At 39.6% G+C, this 22,380-nt stretch overlaps 1 protein-coding gene across 1 annotated transcript; it reads right to left on the bottom strand.

Moving 5' to 3' along the window:
• Positions 1–2,580: 2,580 nt before the first annotated feature.
• Positions 2,581–6,986, bottom strand: LOC135204701 (uncharacterized). Its single transcript, XM_064234856.1, has 4 exons — positions 6,272–6,986; positions 5,842–5,940; positions 4,733–4,912; positions 2,581–3,335 (listed from the first exon to the last, which is right to left on the bottom strand). The coding sequence occupies exons 1-4, from the start codon at positions 6,767–6,769 to the stop codon at positions 2,766–2,768; spliced, it is 1,347 nt and encodes a 448-aa protein (XP_064090926.1). The 5' UTR covers positions 6,770–6,986; the 3' UTR covers positions 2,581–2,765.
• Positions 6,987–22,380: the final 15,394 nt, after the last annotated feature.

The following is a 22,380-nucleotide window of genomic DNA, read 5'->3' as shown; positions in this document are numbered from 1 at the left end:
ATATAGAGTTTAGGACAGAGACTCAGTACTAGGACCTATGAGGCCATTCAGTGCTGGAAAGGAAATTAAAAGTTTTGCAGATCCTAACGCTGGTTATTCTGCCGAAAAAATAACGGCTGAATTTATACATGATGGATTTTCCATGTTTCTCGTGATTTTAGGAGACTTGAGAAATATAACAGAAGCAAAGTAATTTTATTCAAAGTACTTTTATGCTAGATTTTGTTTTATCTTGGCATTTCCTCTAAGTCTGCGAAATTTTTACCGGAATTAAATGTAAAGGACACCCAACTTTTTACATTATGAGACCGGTCATACCTACGTAGGCACCGCTGCAATCACGGACTGGGCATGTATACTGACTGGTACACTACATACGTCTGCTTCAGGGGGTCTTGTACCTGTGGGGAGGGTTTATTTTTCATAATAAGGTCGCGCGTCCTCCGATTCTGGTAGTATATGATTAAGTCAATTTTCTTGGTGTCATCTTTCGGGGTTACATTTTCGGAAATAATCTTCTTAATGTAGTCCTTTTCTTCACGGTAATGGGAACTCATGAAGGCTTTATAATACAGCTTGATATTATCCTGGAGGCGGGGCTGCGGGCTATCACTACCGTGACATTTCTCCAGGGCTGTGCAGACTTCCTTACTGATTAATTTATTTGAATACCTGTTAGTCATCTTTGTGTAGACAGGAGTATGGAGGTCGTCTTCCGTCTTACTCACAAGCCGTCGAGGAAGGGGAGCCGATCGTTGTCGCTGTATTCAACCGTGTAATTCAGCACGCTGCACTGCTGCAATGCCTGATGGAGGGGTTCTACCTCATCCTCGCGTCGACTTGAACAAGATATGATCGATGTAACGGCCATATCTGCGGGGTTCCTGCATCCTGGCGAAGACTCGTTCCTCTGCAGTGACCACGTAAAAGTTAGCGAAGAGGACCCAGTGGGGAGCCCATCGCCATGCCGTCCTTTGGGCGGAACATCTGGCCACGGTGGGTGGAGAAAAGGGCCTTCTTGGTGCAGATCTCCAGCAGCATACGGAGCAAGGCTTTGGGAATGTTGAGGGGTGCTGTCGAATGACCCCTGTAGACACGCTCAAGGATGATACCTATGGTTTTGTTGACAGGCACATTCGTATACAGAGACTCAACGTCCAGCGAGGCGATAATCCCGGTGCAAGGGTGTCCTTGAAAGAAGAACAAGGTCTGAAATATGCTTCCTTTACTACTTTTATTTTTGGCCTGCTTCCAAATTCCAGTGGGAAAATGTCAATTATAGTTTATTGTCACTGATAAAAAAAACAGTTGTTTTCATTTATACTCAGTGAAATGAAAAGAGTGCTTAGTGACAGAACATGTAGTCAAAATAAATGAAGAAAAATTTAATCTATGCAGTATTTATAGCATGAACTAAATGATCAAAAAGTCGTCATAGAATAAGATCTTGTATAACACGAGCAATTTTCCATAAAATAAGAACAATAATGAATGACAGCAAATTTGATCAAATGAATGAATCAAAATGAAGAATACATTCTGCATTCATATGTAAACTAAACTGATTGATAAGCATCTATGGACTTTATCATAAAATTTCAATTAACACAACAGTAATAGGATACTTCAGTATAAACAGAACAACAAGTCCACAACAACCATCCTACAGCCGAATTCTTTCCCTATTTTCTTAGTTCATTTTATCTATCCCGGGATTTCCCGGGATGGGCAAAATAATCCCCGGATTTAATTAAACAATCATTAAACCTTGAAAATTGTCCTCCCTGGTGAGGAACGTGACTTCAACACTCTATAAGTATTATCCTTCCCCTCCCCGCTCTCTCGTCTCTCTCTCTCTCTCTCTCTCTCTCTCTCTCTCTCTCTCTCTCTCTCTCTCTCTCTCTCTCTCGTTGGGTGAATGACTGACGGTGAAGATGTTGGATGTTCTTCTTCTTCGCTGCATTTAACTAAGTGACGTCAAGCGAAGGAACCGGAAGCGCTTCAATTTTAGGCGCAGGCCAGATTTCTCACAAGATGTCTTTTTTTTGTTTTTTGTTTTTTTTTGTTTTTTTTATTCATCCAAATCTTGTGTCATAGTTTTCTTAAAAGCTAATAATACAGAAATTCATGCTTACAAAATCTTATAACATTACAAAGATTACAGGAATACAAATAAAAAAGATCTATTCTAAAAAAATTAAGAATACAAAATCCAGAGCTATGTGAGAGCTTTGATGGTCTCCTCAAACCTCCTCCTCTCAGTGGAGGAGGAGGAGGAGGAGGAGGCAATGGAGACTCCTCTCATACTATTGTTCTTCTTGAGCATTTCAGCAAAAGCGCAGATTTGGTCAAAGTCTGTGAGATACTAGTGTGTCTCTTTCTGTCTTTATCTCTGGCAGATAAAGACAGTAAATAAGAATTTAATTCTGCTTCACTTATAAAAACGATTGAAGGTTAGTTTCAGCATCTGTTTTGCGGTGCCTTCACCAGACTCCTCCTGAACACAACCAACTTTTTCTCTCTCAGTTTACATGAAAGTTCATTTTCTCTAACAAATTTTTAAAGTGAAATGGAAAATAACACTCCAACGAAATAAACAATTCGTAACCAACATAACTAATAATAATAATAATGTGATAAATGAAACAGTTCTAATAGCACTCAGAAGAACATCTTTATTTGAAAATGATGATTATTATTGTTATTAATATATGAGAGTTAAACTCAAACTGAAAAAAGGCTTCTTCATCTGGAGGGAAAAACAATTACAGAATGAGGCCACACTGAGAAATATGGACATTTCCAATGTCTTGATAATACTTCGAGATGGTGGTTGTCAGGACGTTGAGTCCTTCCTCCACCACCCCGAAGCAATTTCTGGTTCTATATTTCCTATCATTATCATCTCTGGTGACAATGCAGAACTCCGAAGCTCTTTCATATGAGATGTCTCCCCTCACCTCTCCCGCCTTCTCTCTCGTCACTTCATAGGTCTCATCACTCTCCTTTGCACTCTCCCAATCCTCCTCCCTCGATGACAACACTGCTCGAGTGGATGTGCCTCTTCCTCCAAAGGACACATAGTTACCTAGTAGTATCCATTCCCCTGCCTCATCCTTTTTCCCTACATAAGATACCCGAGAGTGGGCATAAGAGGGTCCCCCCATCCCCCCCGCACACATGTACAGGAAGTTTCGACCCTTCAAGCCCTTAGTAGTGATCCTGATGACGACCCTCCCCAGGGGGGTGGATCCATATGCCAGATCCAAGAACCCCATTGGAGGGGGAGTAGATGGAGGAGGGGAAGGGGACCCCCCTGGCATCAACGACTCCAGCTGTCAGGGGAAAAGAGGAGGAGGAGGATGTTATTAGATTAATAATAATAATAATAATTAATAATAATATATGATAATAATAATAATAATAATAATCATAATAATAATAATAATAATAATAAGAATAATAATAATGATAATAATAATAATAATAAATTTTATTGTGATTATTTTAAATATAGTTATTTAAAATATAAGAAGAAAACAAAGAAATAAAATAAATAAAAAAAGGTCTATTGATGATGAAACCCCTGTGCAGGAAACATCCACAATATTATTATCACTAGCTCTCCTCCTACCCTGATGTCTCATCAGTAGTGCAACTGAACCATAGCAAACACTGCAGCACCTAACTCTGTCTGTCTTAAGATCATTCTTCCATATTCTTCTTCTTCTTCTTCTTTACAAAACCTGTCATTCATTCTCTTGCATTCAGTCCACATGACTGAAAAAGAACCATCTCAAAACACAATGATCCATCCATACTGGACAGACATTTCAGCTCTATAGCTTCCATTTTTCTCTCTTTTTCATATTCAGCAATAATGCTTAACTTCAATAAAGGAGACTTGGCTCCAATGTCTTCAAACACTCCCACCTTGGCTTCCATAGAGAGTAGAGGCTTCCTTCCTATCTTCTGCACACACATCCTACTGCGTTCCTTCTTTCGTTCCTTCCTTTCTTCTTTGCTTCTTTACTTATTCTGTGACTCACCTATTCCCTTATCCTGCCAACATCCAACATACCCACTCCAAAATGGCCTAAACAGTTTACATCCATTCTCCCAGCAATTTCCATCCATCTACTCTCAGCTTTCGAATTCTCTCAGGTTCTCTCCTCACCAGTTCCCTCCTTCCTGCAGTTTATCTTTTTCTTCTTCTGCTTCTTCTTCTTCTTCTTTTTCTTCTTCGCTCTCCCTCATCATCAGTACTATTGCATCATCTGTCAACACGAGTTATTCCACTCAATCTGTTCAAAAATGATTTTCTCATCTATAACGTTGCACCAATATTTGCTGCTGCTGTCCTTTCCATGTTTGCATGCACTGCCCTTTCACCTTTGTAGGTGTCTCTCTCACTTAGTGCCTTTAAAGCATTCTACTGTCTTTCTCTCCTGAAACACTTCAGCTGTTGTTATTTTTCCTTTCCCTTTGCACCAGATCCTCCTCCCTGCACATCCAAAACCCCTAGTTGCAGGAGAATCTTCTCTTTTCTCCATTAAATGTGGCCTCCTGGGTCAGTCTATGCTGGACTACTCACATTCCATATCAAAAACTGCTCTATATGTTCATTTCAAATATAGAAATTCCTTAAATAATAATGAACACGGACAATGAATTCTAAAAATCTGTGAGACAGAAAGGAATCCTACTCATATCCTCATAGGAATAAGCTTACCTCTATGACAAAGCATCTTGGTGGGAGAACTCCTTCATCAAGATGAGGCACAGATACTTCATTGTTAGGCTCAATCTTGACTGGGGCCACTCTCAGAGTCCCTTCAAAGGTCATCACAGCAAAGATCTCTCTTTGGGCATCCCCTCTCAAGCGACTGTGAGGACTTCGGAGGTCAGTTACCTGAGGAAAGGTCCCTTGATTGAAAATCTTACAATCACCTCAGGTCAGAAGTTATTTCGTTTAAGTGAAATGATATTTCACTTTGATTTTAAGTTAATTAACAGTAAGGGTGTGCATTTTGTTAAGTTTTTGTTATTATTTGTAATAAATATACGCATTTTTTGTATATCAAAGTCATGTTTTCAAATACAAACCTATTAACGTATAGTAACCTATTTCATGTATCAGTATGACCTCCAGACACGCCACAGAGGAAGATGAGTCTCCCTTTCCCCAATCTGATCATGCATCAGTGCCACTGAGAACCCTAGGGGTGAAAACTGCCCTTCTCTGTGCTTCTGCAACAAATAATGGGATGAAGGGAAGCTATCTGTGTCCTGACTATGGATCTTGGGGCACAAGAGAAGCCAGTCTCTGCCAGTTCTCTGAATTGGTCACAAAACTTGGGAGGGGTCGAAGTTCACTCACTCAAAGGGCTGAACCTCCTCACTTGTCCTGATGAATCACTCCTGAACTTCACAAAGTGGAATGGTAAGCAGAACAATAACTTCAAGGAATGGAATAGTGAATTTTAAAGGTGGGAATGAGCAAAGAAAACACAAGATCTTTGAAGGAGATTGCAGAAGTGTTGGGAACATCACACACACACACAGAATGGCCAGTCTCCCCACCAGGGGCACCCAGACACTCAGATGCATCCTCTGACAAGTGGAAAGGGGAACTCTTCCTCTTCTTCATTTTCTTAGGTGGAGTATCTGGAACCTAACTCTTAGGACAAGCTTTTGTAAAGTAATGAGTTGTTTGGAACAAGTTAGACTTTATCATTTCATTAAGTTGCAATTATCTTGAGTTTGTTGAGTAGATGTTTCTCAAGACAATTTTCTCAGCTTTTATATTTTCTGTGGAAGAAAAGGACTTCTTGAACTTACCGTAATGTTCACAACAGAGTCTTCTCCTTCTAATTCCTCAATTATTCTTCCCAGAGCCTTCATGGCGTCTGCATAGGTCCCTTTGATCCTTAGAGTGTCCTGGAAGATAAATCAATGATGACAGTTTATGAATAATTTCTTGCAATTAGGACAAAAAGATTACAGCTATGTGTTACTCTGATTAATGGGACTCTCAAAATGGCTGAAATCATAAATATCAATGAGGCTAGAAGGATCCCCTCAACTGAAAAGCTTTTTAAATTGAAAAACAAGTGTTATCACAAATTCACTTATAAGGGCAGACTTCACTGAAAATATGGGAATATTCTGAAGATATCTGAAGCCACATGGGAAATACAAAAGAAATTATCTCTTTCATGAGTAGAGGGTTAAGTAAGAAGGAACCTGGGAAGAGAGGGAGAGAACTCACCTGCCTCAAGTCGTCTCTTCGTCTATCATTCTCCTGAAGAAGTTGCGTAATTTCGCTGGCAGTCTTCTCAACACTAAGGAGAAGCTGTCCTGCTTCACCTATGGTAGCTCCTGCTGAAGCAGAGTCTGTTGCTGTTTCCAGTTTCCTTTCTGACTCTTTCACGTTCACCTGCTCCCGTTGCATAATATCCAGTTTGTTCATCAGCTCCTTATTGTCTTCATCAATATTGCTCAAAGTATCTTGACTAGGAAACTTTATCTCTGCCAGCAACTGAGTGAATCCCTCAAGTTCATTTTTCAACCTATAGTTGCTTTCAGTGCGGGCCTTAACTTCAGCCTCTGTTTCTCGGCATACAGTGATGCCTTTTCCGATGAGATTCTCCTGAAAATCCTTAGTAAAATCCAGAATAGATTTCTTAGGAGCGCTGGTCGAAGGACTTGATCCTCTTGGCATGGATGAAAGTTGTTTTGCAGCATCAAGGAGGCCTCTGCTAATCATAAGGTCTTCAGCTGAGCTGTTGCTGAATTCCGTTCTGCATAGAGGGCATTCTCTCTTTTCAGTCAAGATGAGGCCCTCAATGCATCGGATGCAAAATTCATGGGAGCAGGGGAGGATCCTCGGGCAGTGGTCGTCATTGTACGTATTACGGCAAATGTCGCACTCCAGGGGATTGGATGCCTGAAAAGGACACAGAAATCAGTGACCCTTCCAGATGCAAGTGTGATCATGTACAAGACTATCTTCCTCGCCAAAAAAAAAAAAAAAAAATGCTTGCTATCAACCACATAAAGGACTGACCCATAAAGGGATCTTAAATTTCTGACTTAAACAAGTGTTATCTAAGTAGGCCAGTCAAGAGGGGGTTGAATAAGTGAAAAAATCAGGGAAAGCTGCAATGAGCTTTATCGTCTTCATAATAGGGTACTTAAAAAAATATTAATTTTGCACCATCTTGAAAAAATGGTGGAAAAAATAAGAATTTTGCAATTATCTCTTTTGGAACTCACTTTAGAGAGAAAGATGTGGATACGTAAAATAATCTACATAAAATTATAAAAAAGCTTCCGTTCATTTCTGTGATATGTTGCACCGTTTTGGTGCCAGAGTCGGAAAAATGTTCGTAGCTTGTTTTCCACACCCCGTTTCTATATATGGTTTTGAAAACCGTCTCCCAAGGGTGGCCTTCCTTCTTTTTCTTGCTCAGGACTGACAGTGACTGCTCCCTGGTGGAGTGACCACCCTTGCGCTCAACCATCACTCAAAACATGAAGTTACCAATCGTAGCCACTGTTATACCAATTCTTGCTGCATAATTAGACGCATTGGTCTCCATGATAGTGTTAGTTTTCTCACTGTATATTGCATGACAAGCTATCTTGTTCTTTATAGGAATATCACGAAATCTAGGCAGGTTATTTTGCTGAATGACTGTAAGATAGCAGGTAGGTAGCGAACTATTATTCTCCTCTGTTCTCCATCAAACTCGAGGTACAATTGAACTTACAAAGCAAATTTTGTAATGCTTCACTGTCAGTCATTGTTGTGTCAATCTCTCATAAAGCTGCTTCTGTTGCTGACCATTCATCAGGAGAGAGATCAGTTTTATTCACGATCGATGTAGCCAATGCAACATGTACTAGTATAATCATGTGCTCTAGGTGCTCTTGAATAAGCATGCCTAGTTAACATTTTGTGAACAGATGGTCTTGCATTAACAGGACTAAAAATTTCTTCTATTCAATACACTTCCATTCATGATGAAACTAATTGCACCCATAAAGGACATCAAGAAAGTTAAGCCACCAAGACGTACAATAACCTTACTCAGGTGTGAATATTGACCACATTTTGCAACAATGTCACGAGCCTTTATATATATACATAGGTTGATCAGAGGTAACAAAGCAACTTTGTTGTTACAGTTCTTTGCATCTCTCTACAGCATGGTCAAGTACTGTGTATGTATGTATATGGTGTGGTAAGCGGTAGGTGGAACATTTGTAAAGGGAAGGTATGAGATCTGGAACACATCATATGGCAAGTGTGCAGCACTACATTTCTCCACATAACCATTCCAACATGAACATTTGCCATTTTCCAAGTAGCCACAGGAGTTCCGTTGTTGTTACTTATACAGTAGTGAAAACTGGACTGATACTAGCTAAATCCCTGACTTTCATATGTAGCAGTCCTCCCGCACTTTTATTTTCATGGAAACACGACCAAACTGTCCAACATAGGATGCACCGGGGATTTTCTCTAATCTAGTGACTGGCTGATCTGAAGCAGGGTCATTTTGGGGGAATGGCATCCTGAATCCCCACCCCCCATACTATGGAAAGTCTTGACTCCATCAATGGTACAGATGTTCACATCAGCGTTGTCGAATACAAACTATGTAAATGAGTCAGTCTGAGGAGGAGGTTCCCTGGCTGGCTGGATGTTACAAAGCTGATACTTGAAAGATGAGTGCTGCCTCAGCATAGGAAGCATATAATCCCGAGGCAGAGATCTGTACATTCAGTAGAAGCTTAGAACCCTACTTTTGACTGACTGAGATGAACAGCAAGACCTACTATTTATAGAGGGGATATGAAAGAGCTTGTCATAGCTGTTGTTCAGTCAGCATGTGAGATGGCTGTGCACTTCCTATCCCATTTTCTTTTAAAAAAGAGCTTGTCCAAGCTGTTGTTTTGGTCAGCATGTGAGATGGCTGTGCACTTCCTATCCCATTTTCTTTTATTTCCTTTCTTGTTTTTTAAGACAAAAGTTTTAATAAGGCAGTTGAGGGTATCTGGAATAAATGTATCCAAGTCTGTTCTGGTGCTGGATACTCATCAGTTTCATACACCTGTGGCCTTATATCTCCAGCAATGATTTTGGAGACTGTATTTACAATCCGAAGCCGTTCTACTTTCTAGTCATGAGTTCTGTGTTTTTTATACTGAGCTTCAGTCAGAATTTTGCTCCCTGCATCACAGACACGCCACTGGTTTTCTGTTCATATTCACAGAAACAACAATAGCTTATTCATATCTTTCGGGCAGTTCAGATTTTTTTGGTTTATTTATCAGTTGGGAGCTTACCAGGTGTATGGTAGAATTTTTCTCTTCCTGCAGGCTGAATGGTGTCTAGCCTCAGCAACAACCATAATCAACTATACACTGCTGCATCGATTCACTGTCACTTGACTGTATTTTTTAAAACTCATATGATGCTTGTTTTCCCAAACAAAAAAGAAAATAAAAAAGACCATCATGAAAAAGTTAAAAGCTGACTCTAGACCTCTAAGAGAATTTGTAGGTCAACTGTCAAATCTTTGTTCATAGTCCTGAAACAAAAGAAGAGTAAAAGTTGACTTAGGAAATTAAAAAGACATTTTTTTCAACATTGCACACAAGAAAAATTACCCCATGACATTCGGGATACAAAATAAACAAGATGTGAACATTTTCCTCTGGCACCAAAATGGTGCAGTGTATCACAAAAATGAATAGAAGAGTTTTTGTAGAAAAATTTATTGTCGTGAAAAAAAATGAGTGGACCATTTTCTTTAGACTTTATTCCGTTGCGTCTCAGGACCAAAATCAGGAAGACGAAGCCAGGCAGCAGAAACGATGGTTCCTCCTCTGATTGATGTAATCTTTATGTCTTTGGGTTGGCAATTAGACAGAATCATGGAAATTTCTTCTACATTTTGTATTGTTGCAATATAATTTGTATTGGGATTGTCACTAATGATAAATTAAGTAAAACCTACACTGAGAAAGTGCCTAACTGGTTTCCCAGATGGTGTTGCTACAACGAGCTGGCTTCACTTCCCTTCCAGTGTGTGTTAGAGGTAAGACGTGTTTTAATTGGGCTCTCTCTCGTTTTGCCAGCAGATCATTGCACACAGGCCATTGTAAGTTAACACGTTAGCATTCAGAATTCATTAAGTTGCGCTTGCCGGAGGATGTAAGTCTAATGAAGTGTATTTCCTTCATGTTCCCTGACTCATGTCATTGTCTTTCTTATCAAATGTGCATTGTGTAATTGCTGATTACGCCAGTGCTCCCTTACGGACCTCATGGTCACGCATCCCACAGTGGGGTAGCTTTGTAGAGTAAATGTGATATATTATTTTGACTTATTGTAAAAGTAGACAAGAGACCATTTATTTTTGTAATAAAATTGTAAAAGTCTTCCTGCCATATTCATTAGTCCTGTGAGTTAGGGATTGAAGTCTGTGCCATAGGACTAGGCTATCATGCCAATTCCATTTGGGGAACCAATAAACCCTGTTGTGAGGGTATATTTAGCAACATTTATGTAGATTATTTTATGTATCGACACATTCTCCGCTTAGTGAGTCCCAAGCAAGATATTTGCAAAGAACTGTTTTTGCCGTCATTTTTTCAAGACTGCGGCCAAATCCAGGGCGGTAGAGGGATGCAAAATTAATATGTACCCTGATATGAAGACAATCAAGCTTATTGCAGCTTTCCCTGATTTTTTCCCTTATTCAGCCTTTTTTCCTCTCAAATCACTGGCCTAAAAAATGCAACATCAGAAGTAAGTCACTGGTGAAAACAATGACAATATTATAAAAGCGAATTCTTTTGGAATTGAAACAACTCACTGAAAAGCATTTTGCTTTCTCAGATGACTTCACTCATTCGCCCTTCAGACTGATCACGTTTCTCATGGCTAAATCTGCCTCTGGGATATTAGCCTTTTTTCAGGTCCCAGCATGAGTGGGTTGGGGGTTTTACACCTACCGAACCACCTGCAACCTGACCCTAGGAAAAGGTTCACATTTGGTCTTTCATCACTGATGGAAACAACGGGTCAAATTCGTCAAAATCACATCAAAACTACAAAATAATACATATTTTGTTTCCAAAAAGATGAGTTTACTGACTCCATGACAAGAAATAATGAATTCCCTGTGGTACCATAATCACCACCAATTACTGAAGCCCAAAATACCGTCCTGAATCAGTTGCAAAGCCTTAAAACAACTGTGATGTCCCATGTTGAAATTGTCTCGCCTAGATCCTCCTTTTCAAAGTCTGCTAAGTAATTCCAGTCAATCCTGCATCTGTCACATTACATTAGCGTCACAATGTTTCTGGAAGTTTTATTCCAGTTTAGCAACTCATTCAATCATTGTTTTGTCATAGTGTGGAGCTGGTTTTAGTTACATCAGTCTATATTGTATTATTATTTCTTCTTCATCCCAGGATTAAAACATATTGTCTTTGTCTGTCCCTACTTACATAATAGCCCTTGTATGTCGATGCTTCCTTTGTGTTCTCTCCCTTCCTCTGTGTTCTCTTCACTGGAGGGATTAGAATTGAGGGAAAATCTTCTGCCAAGTGACTAAGTACTTATCTGTCCTCAAAAATCTCTTCCTCCTCTACCCTCTCTTTCCTACAGGTACTTTTTCGGTCAGTGGTCCATTGAAGTGTATGAGACACCACCTCCGTCCACAAAGCATTGAAACACCCACCAGTCTACCACATCACACATCCCTAGCTTATTCCTCTGTTTTCCTTAATGTTCTCGTCCTCTTTCTTCACACAAGAGAAGGTGGCTCCCTCCCTCTCTTTCTCTCTCTCCCTCTCTCTCTCTCTCTCTCCCTTGAGCCTTGTTCCAGCACAGACTGTTGTGATAAAAATCACATCACAATGCTGCAGCATTCTTCTTGGACCTTTCCCTTCTCCATTATACTTTATCATCATGGTCAGTTACCAGATTAGTCTTTCAACACTCTGACACAGCATCCCATTTGTAACCCCATCAACTGCTGGTGCCTTTCCACTCTTCAGCCTCTTGATTTCCCTCCTTACATCCTCAACAGCCACTTCCACAAGCACTCTATAGATTACTTCAACCCCCCATACTCTTGTATTATCATTGGACTCTGTCCCTTTCTGTCTCCCTCAGTCAACAGAGCCTCAAAATGATCACTCCATCAGCCCAGGACTTCTTTCCCTTCAGACAGCATTTGTTCCTCTGCCTCTTTTGATGACTCCATTTGCTCTTTCGTCTTTGTCTCTGCACTGACTGCCTTGTTGATACATCTCTTTTTGTTCTCCCCAAAGTCTTCCTGCGCCTTCTTCCCTTCTCTTGTCACATTCTTTCTTTCTCTCTCTTATATTCTTCTTGGCCACCTGATCCATCCTCCTGCATTACTGTACATGATCCTCCCTTCTCTCTTCTTCTTCTACCCATCAGTGTGTGGTTTCACTCTCTCTCCCTATCATCTTAGAACTACAAGGCCTTCCTGGAGACCCTATGACCCCATCCTGGGACTCTCCACACTCACCATGACACCTACACTTGTTGGCTCATGTTCTAATCAGCCTCATGAGACCTTGTCCCTTATCTCCTCATCACTGGGGATTCCACATCATCTGATGTGCACCTCGACCAGGTCATGTGACTCCTCTGATAAGGACCTTTGCTCCTGCCTCTTCTGTATGTGTGTGCGTGTGTGTGTGTGTGTGTGTGCCGTGCATACACACCTCACTTGTTCTCTAACCCCACCCCCCCTCTCTCTCTCTCTCTCTAGGACTGGACTGGATGTCATCTGGTGAAGAGGACAATTAGTGAAAGCAAACTTTCTATCATGTCCCAAATTTCGGGAACACAACAAATGCCTTCTCCCTTATCTTTCATTTTTAGAAAGCTTTAGGAGGCGTGTTGCGATAAGGGATAACGTCAGGTATTACAACAACCCCTCTTCATGATTTGTTAGGACATGCGAATATGGTTGTAGGAGGGTTTGACGGGTCTGTCTGTCTGTCTCTCTATCTGTTTCTGTCTCAATGGACGTCATGGATAATTCCTTCCCTTCCGTCAGCCATAAGAAGAAAATGCTCTCAGTTGAAGGAAGAAGAAACAAATCACAGGACGAACAATGAGGCCTTGCCAGTGAGGCTCCTTATCTCCAAAACCCTTCCTCTCTCTCTCTCTCTGATAAGTTCTGCCTAGGGCGTCCAAGCCACTTGTGCTCCCCCCCAACTGACAGAGAGAGAGAGAGAGAGAGAGAGAACGCAATATTTTCCTTCAGCCGGGAAGCAGCACCAGAGACCTCATCAGTTTCTCTTCATGTGAGGTCTCACAGGAATCGTCTATTGTGGTGTCTACTCCTTTCATCCACTCGCAATCATTACCATAATTGCTACCCTCCTCGCCTGTCTCTCTGTCTTATCTCCCAAAACTTACTGCACTTACACACACACACAAACACACACAAACACTGACACTAACACACACACACACAAGCTCGATGATCAAAATCATAGCACAGAAGCTCATTTCGGAACAAGTTATTCACATATATAATAATAATAATAATAATAATAATAATAATAATAATAATAATAATAATAATAATAATAATAATAATAATAATTACTACACTACATATTTATATATATAAATAGACAAAAGAGATAGGTAGATAGATAGATAAAACACAAACACACATAAGTAAGAGACGTGCTTATCAGAAGGTATTTCCTCAGCCAGTGACGCCTCCTCTTATCAGACTTGTCCTTATAAGCTGATCACAGTGGTTTGTTAAAAGGCTACATTTTGATTCATGATGTATTTTTGAATGGATCCCTTCAATTGAATTATATGTATGTGTTACTGGTACTGCCTGCATGCACCATTGGCTGAGAGTGAGAATGCTACTTGTGAGGCTCCTTATTTAACCTGATTTTCAGAAAGAGGGTTTCCAAGAACTTTGAGGTCTCGGCAGACGCTTACTGTTACTTAAACGGCACAAGTTATCACTTGCCGGTGACCCAAATACACATCATCGATTATAGTAACACTGCACATAATACCTTTGACTGACTACAGTCAATTCAATAACCTGTCAAAAGTGAAAAACATACAAAGCCTGAACAGGTTTCCTAATGAAATCACACATGTTGTTCCATAACAATTAAATAAATGAAACCAGTGATACTGACCACAATATGTATGATCCATCTCAAAATACAAAAGCATGGGAGCAATAATTGGTCCACTGAAAAATGAGATCCAACCAACACGTCTTGTGAACTGCCCCAAGGCCACACAGTAATCACTTTAATAAGGAGGACGGCTTTCTTCGGATATACAATAACCACTTCGTCAAATTATAGCTTGCTTCCTAGATCTGGCAATGACTTAAGCTGGTCCTGAGAAACTGCTTTGTAGAATTTGCGCCAAGAATTCTCACAAATGATGAATAAAATATAAATTGCATATGTCATTACCATTAAGTATAAAGTGCAGCTCAATGGAGGCCAGGAATGTGTGAGATCACACAAGATTTGCTTTTTATCAATGACAGTAGAAACTGAAGACAGAAACTAATAACAACAACAGAGAGAGGAGAGAGACGAGAGAGAGAGAGAGAGAGAGAGAGAGAGAGAGAGAGAGAGAGAGACAGACAGACAGACAGACAGACAGACAGAGAGGAAGGTTCGGTGGAATAGAGACGGTAGGGATCGCCTGTCCTTTTCTAATCGTAAAAGTATCAAAATAAGAAAAACAACAGATAGTTTAGATAAGAACCAACTGCTGACTGACTTGAAGGCGCCTGGAAATGAGTCAAGTCAAATGAACAACACTTGGTGACTGGAATCACTTTAGCCTTGAATTCAAGTTAATATTCAGATTCTTCTGGAAACTAGATATTCATTTACAAATGACACTTAAAGTACGAATATGGCGATCAAAAGTACCTACAGGAAATTTATACCTACTGCATACATAGAAGAAGCACAATTCACACAGAGTACTATATTAGACAATCGTACAGCAAGCCACCAGACTCCTCTGAATGCGACATCCATTATTTCCTCACCTCCCAGCAACACGGGAGAAGTGAGGGCGTGACACGAAGTCGAGGTGTCCAGTTGCCTCTCTCCCTCGGTTGAAGTGCCCCCACATCTCTCCCCAAAAGATAGGATGTGGTTGAGAGTGATCATGAGGGGCCTGTGGTAGCTGGCAGACACAACAAGCAGAAAAAAAGAGAAGACCCTCTCATTTGGCTGCTGGACCGGAACCTAACATTCGTGTTTCACCTCGCCTCAAAACCTGAGAAGAGATGTCACGTAGCAATTCCCAATCTGTACTCATCGGTGACGTAGATGCCATAGTGGAGAGAGTCAGGTTTCTTACAGGCTCTGACCCCCTAATCTCCCACAAACTCCCATGCAAAAGTAAACATAAATTGGCTAACAAGATTACTTGCCTATTTCAACACCTTGATGTCCTTAAGGTGAGATTTCAGACCTATATAATAGTCTCAAGATATAACCTAATCCGGGACCACCTCCCTCACTTCCACTGCAAGTGGCACTCAACCAATCCCAGGCAAATGACTGCCCATACCCCTGACTAACCCCACATCCACCCAAATGATCAGTGCTTTTATCTCCCGTCTTCGTGAGTAGCCATGGATACATTAAACATAATCTCTTGGAATATTTCTGCCTCAAGTGGAACATTCCTCTCCTAAACATGTTCTGCAAAAACTTCAAATGCATCATTGCATTGCGAGAAACGCTCCTCTGGCCACATTACCTTGTCATCTGCGATTCAATACATGAAGACTTCAGAACCTTCTCGACTTTATTGATGTAAGTTACAGATCAAATCATAGCCGGTCACCTGAAAGGGGGCCTTTCTTTCCGGTGGTACAAATCGTTAGACAATATGATAAAGGTGATGACCTACAGGAGTGACAGATTGCTTGGGCTTCAAGTGACAGTAGGGAACCCTAAAATCCTAATAATTAATGCTTATAAGCCCTGGAAAAATAACAATAATTTTGATCATTACAGCATGATCCTAGGTGAGTTACACAGTATTATTCACGACTCTCCTGCTGATCATATTTGTATAATCGGGGGCCCTAATTCTCACCCAACAAAACAATTTTATAATGAACTTTCTCACTTCTGTCAAAATCAGGCTCTCCAAATTAGCGATGTAATGCTCCCCTCTCCCTCCTCCTATTCATATGTACAAAATAGAGTGGATGCAATTACAACCTCCTGACTGGATCATTGCATCACATCTCCACAACTTCATGATTCTATTATGACCTATAAAAAATTTGCTACAATCCTGCAACGGGTTACGATCACATTCCATTACAGGTGTCATTCAGTACCCCATCTCACCCTACCGTGAACCCCCTAACTGACTGCCCACCAGTGGTAAACTGGGATTTTAAAAACCAACAGAAAGCCAGATACTTTAGGGTGACCATGGAAACTAGGTTGCGGTCAATAGTTCAGCCGGCAGACGCCTTACTTTGTACTAACACAACATGTAGAAATGACCACCACATGAGGGATCTGAATGAATTCTAATCGAACATAATCTTCGCTATGCTTGTTTAGTGTAGGGCTGGCTTTAGATTTCGTCAAGTTAATTCTCGTAATGACTTGGTTAAAGATCTGTATACATACTCAAGAGAAATGTTTTTACTGTGGAGGCAAAATGGTAGCCCGAGGGAAGGACACTGCATTACTAATGAGACAGGAGAGAACGCAGTTCAAACTTGCTCTTAAAGACTGCAGATTAAATGAAAAACAACTAAGAGCCGATGCAACGTCTAGATACTTAGAATCTGGTGATTATCCTCGTCTTTGGAAAGATATCCAGTCTTTAAATCCCAAAACTAAAAAGCTGAAGGGTTGTAGATAACCTCCTTACTGATAACATTCAATTTAATTTTGCAGATCTTATTACGTCAAGTAACATCAGCGATGCCATAAACAGCCTACCTAATAATAAATCGCCCAGCTGTTATGGTCTTCCTGCAGAGGCTTTCAAATTCTGCCATCCGCTAATTTACATTTTGCTAGCTGCCCTATTCAATGCGTGCATAATTCACCAATTTCTTTCAGACTCCCTACTCTTAGTTCACTTGACACCACTAATCAAAAAAAAAAGCTAAAGGATGCAGCTGATCCTGGCAATTACCGGCCAATTGCAATCACAACGATCGCGTTGAAGATATTCGGTTGGTTCTTCTAGTGAGACTTCTCCCCTTTCTACCCACCACAGACAACCAGTTCGCATCTAAGCAAACCACTCAACCGACACCTGCATCGACATACTGAAAGAATTACTGAACTATTATCTATCATCAGCCTCTCCTGTTTTCCTTTGTTTTGTAGATGTGAGAAAAGCATTTGACAGAGTAAACTACCTGAAGCTCTTCCTGAAGCTGCATAAAGGAGGCACACCCCTTTTGTAATTGGTATTTTACATTGCTGGTTCTCCACACAGCAATTCTATGTCAAATGGCGTAAAGTATTATCGTACACCTTCGACTCCCTAAAAGTGCTTTGGCTAGAGGGCATTCTCTTCCCCTACCTGTTTAATATGTACACAGATGCCTTGAATGTCAAACTGAACCCACTCCCAATCGGATGCACTATCAATGAAACAACTATAAACAAACTCTGTTACGCCGACGATATGGTTCTGATTTCCCCATCAGTCCAAGGTCTCCAATGACTTATTGACACTTGCCGCCAATATGCAGAGGAATTTGATATCCTATACAACGAAACCGAGACCCAGTGTATGTCGCTGCTCCCAAGATCACTTAAGCATATTGCAGAACCACAATTTTCCTCAGAAATCATCGGCTGGAATTCGTGCACATTATCAAGGACGACCTAAAAAGATACGGCAGACATTGAACAGAGGCAATGTAAACTATGTGCAACTGGCAACATGATTGCAAAAAAGCTTGCTCTCTGTCACCGAGACATGAGACTACTGCTCTTCCGCTCGTATTGCTACAGTATTTATGGGTGTTCCCTCTGAACGAACTATACCAGAGACCATGAAACATATCACTGTTGTGCACAATGACATTTTGAGACGCCTCACAAACACTCCTCGCTACCACTCCACCACACAGATGTTCATAGAAAACACCCTGGACAATTTAAAAATCATTGTAAGGCGAACAATGTCCAGTCTGATAACCCGAGTGAGAAACAGCAGCAACTTGCTCATAAAAAGAATCCTAAGGAGTGGAGCAAGAAGAAGATCTAAATTGTGGGAAAGATGGGAAAATGAGGCCTTTGTTCCCTAAAGGACTTAATCTCTGTATTGGCTAGGTGTCATCTGCAGAATCTGTCATTATTATTATATTTATTTATTGCTGATATTTTACTTTTTCATTGTTACTGTGAATACTATCAAGTTAAAGTTTTTCTACATTCAATTTTCGTATTTAGCCCTCTGGACCTGACTACTGTAACCACCTAAGGCCTCTAGCTGAAATTTAAGTTACATAATCTGCGCACTAACTATTGTAAACTCTCAATGCATTTTTTTCTCTCCAATATTGTTTCTGTTATTAACAGTATTATGATTACTGTCTTTTATGCTACCTCAGCTATTGTGTGGATAAATGCCGATTATTCATTTTTTTTATCATGTTGTCTCATGTATCTAAATTGGGTATGTTACTGCCTGTATTTTGTATATTCCTTGTATATGGCTCTGAGCTGAAATAAAGGATATCATTATTTTTATTATTATTATACCACCATTTACAGTATGTGCATCATGGCGGCAAGAAGCTATATGTAGGAAGGAAGGCACAAGTGCTGGAATGCAAATCAGGTTTTATACCGCTATAGAAACAAAAGGGGAAATACCATGTATCTTGTTTAGCATTACAGAATTCTGGATATATGTCAGAGAGAGAGAGAGAGAGAGAGAGAGAGAGAGAGAGAGAGAGAGAGACAGACAGACAGACAGACAGACAGACAGACAGACAGACAGACAGACTCCTTTTGGAAATATCAATCAGTCCATAAATAAATGTTTCACATTTTATTTTTGGGACTGTAGTTTCACTGTATTTTCACTATGCCCGTTGAAAGGAACTCCAAACTTCACAATATATGGTTTTATATATATATATATATATATATATATATATATATATATATCTATATATATACTATAATATATATATATATATTATATATATATATATATATATATATATTATATATCTATTATAGATATATATATATATATATATATATATAATATATTTTATATATACCCCTCACTTTGACAAAAACTACACAAAATGACAACCCTTACCTGTTGACAGCAGGCGCCCTCTACCTGGAAACATGTCACTAGGCTAATAAGCTCACATAAATGCAAAAATATACTATTTATTACCCAAAGCAGATGAACATAAAATAGAGCAAAATGATTGATAAGTCATGGTTATAAAAAACCCAAATCTGCCCCACAAAGAAACTATAAGTTATCATTCCACTCTCTTGGATTAGTCTAGTAATCACTTCAAGTCTCAAAAATGTCAACTGCTACATTGTAATAGTCAGGTTTAGAGAATCCCGTTTCTAGAACCATGATATGGAACCCATCTTGAGATGGGTTTTCCCTCTACACCTGGTGTCGTTCTCGACTGTCTTTCTTCTTATCACAAAGAAATGTCTTTCCCTCAAGTGCCTCGAACGGCCGGACATGTTATGCACGTACAAACGAATGTACATACCCACCACCCCTCAAAACCGCCCGTGGCAACAGTCCGAGTAGTGACCAAAATGACATACATGAAATTCCTTCATCCAAGGAACCCATCTCTACGGCACTTTGTCTCCAAGCGAGGAAAGCTGATACAACATGTAATTCACTAACACTAGTCTATAATATATATATATATATATATATATATATATATATATATATATATATATATATATATCTAATAAAAGGAGCCCATAAAAACACCAAAATGTAGAGAGAAAAGTACTATATTTCAGAGACTGGCTGTCTCTCTCTTCAGGGTATATGAATGAGAATAGTTTACAGAAAAGGTGGTATTTATACCAAGAGATCCATCCACAAGTAAGCCAATTTAGGTCACCCCCGCTGATAATCTTCCTTTAATCTTCTTAAGCGTTGGTTGAATGAACACTGCGTCGACAACATCTGAGATCCACGCCCCTTTTGAGATGTTCATTACCTGCTTCTCTTTTATTAAGGCCGATTCCATCATTTGACTCTTGTACCGGCAGTTGCTGCTATAAATTACACGTGACATATTCAGTTTATTCTATGGTTATGTTCATTTATATGGTTGAAAATAGCCGAGTTCTGTTGTCCATACCTAACTGACCGTTTGTGTTGTATTAATCTCTGGGGAAGTGATTTACCTGTAAATCCGATGTAAGATTGGTCACAGTCCTGGCATGGGATCTCATATACCCCAGAGTCTTTGGGAGATGTCTTTTGTTGGACGTTAATCAGGGATTTGGCTAAGGTATTTGGGTAGGTAAAGGCAAAAGGGTTGGATTTCCCAAGGGTGTGAGTTACTCTCTTAATCGTCTCCAGGTGGGGAATTTTTATTTTATTGTTGGGTATGTCCTCTGGTCTTGTCTTTAGGGGGTCGGTAGAAAATTACGTTTGCTTTTTGAATTGCTTTCTCAATTATATGGTCAGGATACTTTAAAGATGAAAGTTGCTTGCGAATTAGTTCAAATTCTTTTTCCAGGAAATCTGGGGAACCAATTCGTAAGGCTCTTAAGAATAGGTTGCTAGCTACACCTATCTTGATAGTAATGTCGTGATAGCTAAAGTAGTGAATATATGAAGGTGAGAACGTTGGTTTTCTGTATATGGTAAATTTGTATTCTGTTTGTGTCTCTGATTATTAAAACATCAAGAAAAGGAATTTTGTTGTAGTTTCCATTCAACTTTAAATTTGATGCTGGGCACTAATGCGTTTAATTTTGAGAGGAATTCATTAAAATTACCCCACTTATTATCCCAAAATGTTAGGATGTCATCCACGTATCTCATCCACAGCATGTTTTGGGTTTTATTGCATTTATTACTGAAGTTTCAAAGTATTCCATGTACAGATTGGCTAAAATAGGACTTAAAGAACTACCCATACTACACCCAAATTTTTGCTTGTAGAATGATTCCCCGAATGAAAATACGTTATTAGATGCACATAATTCAACTAACTTTATTATTTTGTCAAGCGCCAAAATTTTGTTCCCCAGATCTCCTGGAAAAAGAATTTGAACTAATTCGCAAGCAACTTTCATCTTTAAAGTATCCTGACCCTATAATTGAGAAAGCAATTCAAAAGCAAATGTAATTTTCTACCGACCCCCTAAAGACAAGACCAGAGACACACCCAACAATAAAAATAAAAATTCCCCACCTGGAGACGATTAAGAGAGTAACTCACACCCTTGGGAAATCCAACCCTTTTGCCTTTACTACCCAAATACCTTAGCCAAATCCCTGATTAACGTCCAACAAAAGACATCTCCAAAGACTCTGGGGTATATGAGATCCCATGCCAGGACTGTGACCAATCTTACATCGGATTTACAGGTAAATCACTTCCCCAGAGATTAATACAACACAAACGGTCAGTTAGGTATGTACAACAGAACTCGGCTATTTTCAACATATAAATGACATAAACCATAAAATAAACTGGAATATATCACGTGTAATTTATAGCAGCAACTGCCGGTACAAGAGTCAAATGATGGAATCGGCCTTAATAAAAGAGAAGCAGGTAATGAACATCTCAAAAGGGGCGTGGATCTCAGATGTCGTCGACGCAGTGTTCATTCAAACCAACGCTTAAGAAGATTAAAGGAAGATTATCAGCGGGGGGTGACCTAAATTGGCTTACTTGTGGACCGATCTCTTGGTATAAATACCACCTTTTCTGTAAACTATTCTCATTCATATACCTGAAGAGAGAGACAGCAGTCTCTGAAATATAGTTACTTTTCTTTCTACATTTTGGTGTTTTATGGGCTCCTTTTATTAGATGGAATTCTGTTGTTACAGAACATTTTTACCAGTCATATATATATATATATATATATATATATATATATATATATATATATATATATATATATATATATATATATATATATAAACACGCACTTACAAATGTATGAACATACATAAGTAAGGAATGAGGCCATAAACTAAAAAGTGAATGGAAAAATAATTTTTGAGAGCGAAAAAAACATTGCTAGAAATAACGGGCAAATAGA

Source organism: Macrobrachium nipponense, chromosome 47 (genome assembly GCF_015104395.2).
Source record: "Macrobrachium nipponense isolate FS-2020 chromosome 47, ASM1510439v2, whole genome shotgun sequence".
NCBI lineage: Eukaryota > Metazoa > Arthropoda > Malacostraca > Decapoda > Palaemonidae > Macrobrachium > Macrobrachium nipponense.
Note: the sequence above shows the minus strand (reverse complement) of the source record. Positions and strands in the feature narration are given on the sequence as shown.

What these genes read in the sequence shown, in the direction of transcription:
- LOC135204701 (XM_064234856.1), bottom strand. Translation starts at nt 6,769, where the DNA reads ATGATTAGCAGAGGCCTCCTTGATGCTGCAAAACAACTTTCATCCATG. An exon ending in GAAGAGACGACTTGAGGCAG is followed by an intron (nt 5,941 to 6,271) that starts GTGAGTTCTCTC and finishes TTTATCTTCCAG; the next exon opens with GACACTCTAAGGATCAAAGG. An exon ending in CAAGATGCTTTGTCATAGAG is followed by an intron (nt 3,336 to 4,732) that starts GTAAGCTTATTC and finishes TTCCCCTGACAG; the next exon opens with CTGGAGTCGTTGATGCCAGG.